The sequence below is a fragment of the Acomys russatus genome, chromosome 8 (assembly GCF_903995435.1).
Source record: "Acomys russatus chromosome 8, mAcoRus1.1, whole genome shotgun sequence".
Lineage (NCBI taxonomy): Eukaryota > Metazoa > Chordata > Mammalia > Rodentia > Muridae > Acomys > Acomys russatus.
This window is the reverse complement of record NC_067144.1, coordinates 72,275,968-72,284,331: the sequence shown is the minus strand read 5'-3', so window position 1 is coordinate 72,284,331 and position 8,364 is coordinate 72,275,968. Positions and strand designations below refer to the sequence as shown.

Here is an 8,364-nt window from a genome sequence, read left to right as displayed (position 1 = left end):
GAGCACCTATAGTTCCAGTTTCAGGCCTCTATGGGCACCTGGCATGCATATGGCGCGCACATGCGCACGTGCGCACAAACACACACACGGCACTTGCACATAGACATAAAATAAAAATAAACAACACACAAAATAAAAACAAATAAAACTTTTTTTTTTTTAATTTGAAAAACAAAGCAGGCACATTAACTGGATGAAGGAGCTAAGAGAGTCTGGACACAGCAAGCCGTTCAGATTTAGCCTGTGGAAGCACACAGAAGCGAATGGACCATCCTCCTGGGTGTGCCGAAGACTCAGACGATGCTAGCCTCCTCTCATCTCTCCCACTAACATTGATTGAACCATTAAGCCCCAGAGCAGATGTTTCACCATGTTTGCACAAGTTTGTCTCGGACTAGCTGCCCATGAGGCTCAGTGGCATCTGGAGGCAGGAGGGCCAAGTAAACAGGGGTTTCCGCCCCCTGCTCCACAGTCCTGGAGCCCTGGTCCCTTGCCATGTCAGTCTTCACCCAGCCCGGGCAGCAGGCGTTCAGCAGAATCCTGTCAGCTTTTCTCTTCTCATCCAGCTGCCGGGCCAGGATCCTCGTAAGGACTGTGACCCCCAGCTTGGACACCCCGTAGGCCGAGTCTGGCCAACCTTCCCTCTCATGAACTTCGTTTTTTGTGTCCTCCACAAACTTTTTCATGAGGTCGACCAGGTCCCCCTCGGTAAGCGTGTCGCATCGGAACCTTTCCTGAAGGTCTTCGCTGCAATTCTCCAGAGCTTTTGAGCCCTGCAGGCTGCTGACATTGACCACCCGACCTGCAACAAACAACACCCACCGGGCAAATGCATCACGAAGGGCTTTCACAGGGCCAGCTAGGCTGCCTGCACCACAGTCACAGTGCAGGTTGAGTTTAATTGCTGATAAAATAAATAAATTAAAAAAAGGCGGAGCCTAGAGGCAGCTCAGCAAGTAAAGGGACTTGCCTCCAAGCCGGGTGGCCTGAGTTCCGTTCTGGGGCCCCAAAGTGGACAGGGGGAACCGACTCTTGTGGCCTGTCCTTTGGCAGCCTCAGGCTTACAGACAAATGCGCGTCCAGAAACACCTCCCACCTTCGTATTTTTTATTTTTAGAAAGAACAGGCAAGTAGCTCCCTCTAGTGACTTAATTGTTGCTTAAGCATTTTTGTCTCCTGCAAGTAAGTAAAACCTGTTCCTGGAAAGTAATGTGCTAAAAATCTAAATAGAAAGTAAGAAGCCGTTTGGGTAAGCACCATGTCTCTCGGTGAACGTAGTGTAGCAAAATCACATATTCTAGGCATACTATAAGACAGATTTCTCCCAGGGCAGGAAGTCGCAGAGTTGATTCAAAATACGGCTCACCTGGTTTTGCACCCTTGGCCAGTAACCGCAAGCCCCCAGGGCTTCCCTTTAACTTTCAAAACAACTTGGCTTATGTTCAATGCTATAATTCTTTTCGTTTTTTTTTTTTTTTTTTTTTTTGGTTTTGTTTTCAAGACGGTTTCTCTGTGTAGCCTTGGCTGTCCTGGACTCACTCTGTAGACCAGACTAGCCTGGAACTCATAGAAATCCACCTGCCTCTGCCTCCCAAGTGCTGGGATTACAGGTGTGTGCCACTGTGCCTTGGCAATGCTATACTTTTTTTAAAAACGATTTTATTTATTTATTTTTATGTATTTGAGTGCTCTATCTGCATGTACACTTGTGTGCCTTAAGAAGGCATCAGATCACATTATAGATGGTTGTGAGCCACTATGTGGTTGCTGGGAATTGAACTCAGGACCTCTGAAAGAGCAGACAGTGCTCTTCACTGCTGAGCCATCTCCCCAGCCCAATGCTACAATTCTTATTTCAACAGAATGAATTTTTTTGAACGGGTGGTGTAGGCCAAGCTGACCTCCCAAGGGCAGGGATTGCAGGTGTGCAAGTGTGCACCCAGATTGCTTGTAGACCTCCTATGAACCCATCCCACTAAGAAAATGGCTGACGAGCGAGCAGGTGGGTGGGCAGGGGTTCAAGACCACCTCTCCACACTGATCAGATAGTAAACGTTTTACAGCTAAGCTGGGCATGGTGGTGCATGCCAGGAATCCCAGCATTCAGGAAGCAAAGGGGGCATTAAAAGTTCAAGGCCAGCCTGGTCTACATGCCAGATTCAAGGCCAGACAAGACTATAGAGTGAGATCCTGTTTCAAAAAAAAGAAAGAGAAATTCTGGCACCCTGAGTTAATTCTCATTCAAAATGCTAAGTTTTAAAAATTAAGATTTTAGATCTATTTATCTTATGTATATGTAGGAGTATTTGCCTGCATGTATTCATGTGGGCCACATGCATGACCTGTGCCTGACGAGGTCAGAAGAGGGCATTGGATCCTCTGGAACTGGAGCTACTGTGCTGTGGGCTATGGGAAGGCTGGGAACTGAACCCATGTCTTCTGCAAGAGAAACCCGTGCTCTTGATTGCTGAGCTATCTCTCTAGTCCTGAACATTACATTTAAGGCAGATCACTGTAAGTTCGAGGCCAGCCTGGTCTACAAAGCAAGTTCAGGACAGCTAACACTACACAGAGAAACCCTGTCTCAGAAAACCAACCAACCAACCAAACCAAACCAAACCAAAACAAACAACAACAACAACAAACAACAGCCACAGGGCTTTCTCTCAGAATCACAGTCAACCTTGGCAAAAGAAACTCTTCCGAGAAGTAAGTTCCCCTCTACAGCAAGTTGGCCACTTCACACGTGAGAGTCTGCGTTAACTAATCTCTATCTCCCAGTTCAGGCCCAGGCTCTGTGGATGACACAGTCCTCAGGTGTATGATGTTCCAATGACACCACGCGCTGCTGGGTCCAACGGTGGGCACCGGTAAGCATGAGAAGGAAATTATCAATCTAAACCTCATGGCCAGGGGTAAGGTGTCCCTCCACAAAGAATATTTCTTTTTGGATTCTCTCAGTCAGCTTACAACATTTAGAAAAAAAGCTTACACATAAGTTTCCTTCCTTTCTTTTTTCTTTTCTTTCTTTCTTTTTTTTTTTTTTTTTTTTGTTTGTTTGTTTGAAGTTTTAAATAAGAAGAAAGGAATAAAAAGAATGTCACAATGCCACACAAGTCAGGTGGGCCTATCCTTGCAACATCAAGGGCGGACCCTCTGAGACCACCACAGACTTTTGGGGACATGCTGCATCCTGTGATGGACAGTTGAGCTCCTGACACAGACCCCCATGAACACTGATCTGTCCTGCAGAGTTCTGACAGCCACAGCTGAAAGGCTCAACTACACAGCCAGACACTGATGATAATAATAATAATAATAATAATAATAATAATAATAATAATAATAATAATAATAATAATAATAAGGCAGTTTTTACCACACAACAAACAGCAGTCCTGGGTTGCTATTTGAGGGACCTGTGGCTGCTTCCTGACGGGCGGTAGGCCTACACTGGACTTACCATGTGGCTTCATTATGGGGAGTAGCTCAGTGCAGACATTTCTAGTGGCGAAAAAGTTTGTCTTCAGTGTCACCTCAGCCTGAATGTCGAAGGGTGTTGGATCATCCGCTTTGAAGAGCATAAGGAAAAAAAAAAAAAAAAAAGAGGAATTACATTTCCGTGTGAAACTCATGCAAGAAGGTGGATCCTAACACATAACAGTTAAAGGAGAAGCAAGCCTACTTTAGAAAAAGTCTTGCTGAGCATGGTGATAAATACACTGTAAACACACACATACACATGCATGCAGGCATGCACACACAGAGGCACGTACGCACACACACAATCTATAAAATCTAGAAGTCGATGGTTCTAAAGCTCTCGTGAACATAAGGAAAGAACTTTCTGGTCCACATCCCACGTTCTCTTGGAACACCTCAAGAACACCTAGTTTGACCTTCCTATCTGAAGCTTGAACCGCATAGGAGGTTCCTGGGGCTTGGGTGAAGACGCTGCCTGTGGAGGGGCTGGTCTAAGACCTCAGCTTCTGTGCGGACGGCTAATGCTCAGGTTTGCACACGCACTGTCCACACGTCAGAAGCAGGGACTCCAAGAGCCACAATTCACCGGCCAAGAGTTCCTAGGCCCCTCCCCTTCCCAAAAGTTTGGAAGTCGGGGTAGGACTTCCTCAAGTAGGGCCAACTGCATAGAGACTTCTGTTCCGCAATTGTCGCCTTCCCCTGTCAGTCTCAGAGTTAGAAGTGAATCTGGCACGTTGGTGTCTGTTCCAGCAGATGACAACTGGATAATTTTTGCTAACTGAGCATTTGTTAGAGTAAGTGATCTTGGTTTTTATTTTATTATTTTATTATTATTATTATTTTGCCTCTAAACGAAGATGCTTTTCAAGTCTCACGTGCAAGTTTGATAACAAACCTAGCTCCCAGGAGAATGGAAGCAGAGCTCGCTTCCTTAATGCTAGAGCCTCTCAAAACACCCCATTAAAGCCAGTAGGAAACCCACTACCGTGCCAGCGCGCGCTAATTGTGTCTCCGCAACCCATTTCCTGTCCTCAGCAGATGTCTCCTGGCATCTATGAATGTGCCCTTGTTTTCACGCGAAGCGAAAGCTCCAACCGCTTTTGGAAGACCCCTCTCTGAGAAAAGCCTTCGTGCGTGGGACAGAAAGCTGATGAGCTTGGCAAGGCGTGGTCCCCTTCCAGGAGGCCGATTTTCTTGCAAACAGGCACAGCTTAAAGTTCCAAGGAGGGCCTCCGGCAGCGCACAGGCCAGCACAGGCCGCCGGCCGGTTGGGCAGGCGGGGTGTGGAGTAGGACGTCTGGGTGGGCCCGCACCCGAGTCACCGCACGCGGGAACCCGCCTCGCAGGGCGTGAGCCGGGCGCACCCAGACGGGATGGCGCAGCCCAGCACCCTGGGAGAATCCTGGGCACTTTCTCCTGGAGCCCCACACCTACTTCTAAAGGCGATGCCCGCGTTGTTGACCAGCACGTTAAGTCCCCCGTACTCCTTGCGCAGAAAGTCGCGCAGCGCGCGGATGCTCTGCAGGTCGTCGATGTCCAGCTGGTGGAAGCGTGGGCTCAGGCCCTCCGCCTGCAGCTGCTGCACCGCCGCCCGGCCCCGCGCCTCGTCCCGCGCCGTGAGCACCACGTCCCCGGAGAACTTCCGACACAGGTCACGCGCGATCGCGAAGCCGATGCCCTTGTTAGCCCCGGTCACCAGAGCAACGCGGCTGCAGGACGACATGTCGGAGGGACACACGGGCCAGCTGACTGTAGGGCCGGCTGGGCAGCGGGGTCACGCGTGGTCAGAATCCTGGCGTAGGACTAAGTTCTGGGACCCGGCGCAGCGACTGCTAGGGAGCAAGGCCTTGGGAAGTCGGTCCCTCCCCTCTGAGGAGGGGCCGTCTGTTCCCCAAGGGTCCGCCTCCTCCTGTCAATCGGCCTGTGTAGAGATCCCGGTTCAGAGCTGAGAGTGGGTCAGGGACAGGCGCTGCTCCAGAAGGAATTAGGGAGGGGTCAGCGGGACTCGTGGCAATTGGATTGAAGCAACTATTTTGGGGAAACCTCAAAAGGAGGAAAACAAGTGCTACGTAATTTTCTTGGGCGGGAGCCCGTCATTTTCTGCAAAACCCAAATGCTTGCTTCTGCTGAACTCACACCGAAATTACTTAACACAGGAGCTGCGGTAAAGCCGATTCCCCGCAGCTCGCTCAAGGACTTTAGGGAACACAGCCTGGACGTAGACTTAACAGGTGTGGGCGAGCTCTGCGGTTCTGGAGGTCTCGGTGCGCCCCCACGTGGGAAAAGGGGCTCATGTTTACAGAACTGTTTTCTGTTAACAGGAGCCGGCAATGTCGGGTTTTCCCCAAGTGCACTTGAGTTGAAAGCTCTGTATTGGTCTGGGTCCGCGCGAATCGTCTCCCAAGGACATTCTGAACCCACTAACAAAGTTCCAGGCGCGGCTAACGCGTAGGCATGCAACTAGACCTCCTCCCAACTTCAGTGGAATCCAGTCTGCTGATCCCCTTGGCTAGTGATAATGAGATTTAAGGATAACTAAGTCCTCATGGTGACTCAGCTTTTCCTAAGCCGATCTGGTCGAACTGCCCTAGCCTCTTGTTCCCGGCTCCACCCACTTCTTCAGATGATCCCTGAAGTCAGGACGAGGAGTTCTGTCGGGGCTGGTGTGCCTGTGATGGATAACTCTAGCTCGGCCTAGGAGACAGACCCTCTGGGCTAGTCTATGAGGGAGTGTCTCAATCCAGCTGACTGTGGTGAGAGGCCCACCCTGAGGGCTGGGATGGCGGACTGACTAAAGGAGAAAGTGAGGCTGTGGAGCTGGCTCAGTGGGTAAAGGTCATAAGGACTAGAGTTCAAATCCTCAAGGCTCACATAGTGCAGGGCAGGATGGCTGGTGTGTAACCCCAGAAACAGGATTCCTTAAAGCACCATGCCTCAAAGAACCAGGAAGTGATGCATAGAAGAAGGCACTTGATGCCATGCTCTGGCATCTGCACACATGAGCACCCTCCCCCACACACGGTGGCACATGCATGCACATGCAAAAAGAAACGTCATCGTGAGCTGCGTGCTAGTGTACTCTCTCAGCTCCCTGACTACAGACACAGTTTGACCATCTGTCTTAGGCTCAAGGCCTTATCATCCCACAATGATGCTCTGGACCACCCCCACCCCCCACCCCCAGCTGTGAGCCAAAAATAAACCCATTGTTAAATGGCTTTTTCTTTTGGTTATTTTGTCAAAGGAACAAGGAAAGTAACATTATGGGTGCGGTTCAGGGAACAGCTGTTTTCTGCTTTCTTCCCTAAAGCCCAGTGGGGAGCTGGGGAGTGTAGTTCGGTGACAGAGAGCTCTAGTCTAGCAAACCCTCGTGAATGAGAATTCCTGAAAAGAAGCTGTGTCTGGCTGGGAACAGATGGCTCCTGGAAGGCGTTTCTGTGTCTGCTGAAACTGACGGGCCAACAGGAATACCAAAGCTTGGAGAGACTGGGATGTTGTAGGCTCAGAGGGTAATTGCTTTATATGGGGCTAGCTTTAACTTCTGGAACAGCCACTCCTTGCCCGACTTTTCTGAACTAATACCTCATGATAGCAACTACAAACCTCTTACAACTACTGACTCAGCAGAACCCTGGTCTCCACCAATCCAGAGCTAAGATTGTCAGCAGACAGCAGGTTGGGCCAGTAGAACATCTTCCCCCATCTTGATGTACCTGCCTCTCCACTGTCCCCACCACTGTATTTTAAAGTTGCCTTGGCTTAGAACTTCCTTTCTCTGTAAAACTATAAAACCTTCGTGAAGCTGCTTCTATGTTCCCAGGCATGGTCACTCAAAATGGCTCCAAGACAAATGATCTCTTATTCCTTTAAGGGGAGAGCCGGTTCGTGATGGCACACGGGTTTAATGCCAGCAGTAGGGAGGCAGAGGCAGGTGGATATCTGAGTTCAAGGCCAGCCTGGTCTACGAAGAGAGTTCCAGGACACCCAAAGCTACACAGAGAAACCCTGCCTTGAAAACAAACAAGATGAGAGTTGTGGTTTATATCAACACCTGGGGTGGCAGGGTGGAAAGCTAAGTTAAGTGTATACGTGGGGCTGGCGAGATGACTTGGTTGTGGACATTCACTTCCACGGATAGCAGTGGAGCTTCCAAAGGATACCTCCCCACACAGGAAGTGTTGGTGAGGGCTTGGTTCTCACAGAGGGGGAAGACACTTGTCACCAAGCCAGATGGCTTAAGTTTGATTCCTGGGGTCTACAAGGTGGAAGGAAAGAATCTGTTGAGACCTGCTTCGGCCTTTAACATAGCATAACTGCAGCCATTTTGTTTTTTGATCTCCCATCTTGATTATAAGGTGAAGTTAAGTTCAAGCTTTCAGGCTCTGCCTTGCAATGATTTCTTCTCTATGGTTTCGTTTCTCAAGGTTGTATACTTTATTACCTGGACACTCTGTAAAGTCCCCCAACTGCAGAACCAATCAAATTAAAGGTCATTTGGAAACCCTTTGTCTAGCTAGTCAAAATGATGTGATGTTGCTTCCTACACCTGGATACCTGGTTGTTACCTGGTTGTGGGTTTTTTTTTTTTTTAAGCTGGTTATGGTTTTGTTACCTGGTTGTTACTTGGTTACAGTTTTTCTTATAAAAAGGCTGCCTTAGAAGCCAACCATCCTCACACTTTGGCTCCCCAGTCCACTCGGCCCCTGGCCGTGGTCAATAAATGTGTTCATTAAGCCATCCGTGCCTGACGGAGACTGGTGTCTGGCTGCTTTCTCTGGCTGTCCTTGGACATCAGCAATAGAGTCTCATGGTGTGGCAGGCTGGTCTTGAACCCTTGGTTCTAGCAGTCCTCCGGTCGCAGCCTCCAGAGGAGGCCCTGGG

At 49.4% G+C, this 8,364-nt stretch overlaps 1 protein-coding gene across 1 annotated transcript; it reads right to left on the bottom strand.

Annotated features, from left to right (window-relative positions):
* Positions 1 to 326: 326 nt before the first annotated feature.
* Positions 327 to 5,590, bottom strand: LOC127192928 (carbonyl reductase [NADPH] 3). The gene is made up of 3 exons (XM_051150287.1): positions 4,918 to 5,590; positions 3,464 to 3,571; positions 327 to 802 (listed from the first exon to the last, which is right to left on the bottom strand). The coding sequence occupies exons 1-3, from the start codon at positions 5,204 to 5,206 to the stop codon at positions 366 to 368; spliced, it is 834 nt and encodes a 277-aa protein (XP_051006244.1). The 5' UTR covers positions 5,207 to 5,590; the 3' UTR covers positions 327 to 365.
* Positions 5,591 to 8,364: the final 2,774 nt, after the last annotated feature.

Bases quoted from the DNA above. Each gene is read 5' to 3' on its own strand.
- LOC127192928 (XM_051150287.1), bottom strand. From the start codon at position 5,206: ATGTCGTCCTGCAGCCGCGTTGCTCTGGTGACCGGGGCTAACAAGGGC. The intron at 3,572-4,917 runs GTAGGTGTGGGG...TGCTCTTCAAAG, and splicing joins CGCGGGCATCGCCTTTAGAA to CGGATGATCCAACACCCTTC. The intron at 803-3,463 runs GTAAGTCCAGTG...TGTTTGTTGCAG, and splicing joins CCCCATAATGAAGCCACATG to GTCGGGTGGTCAATGTCAGC.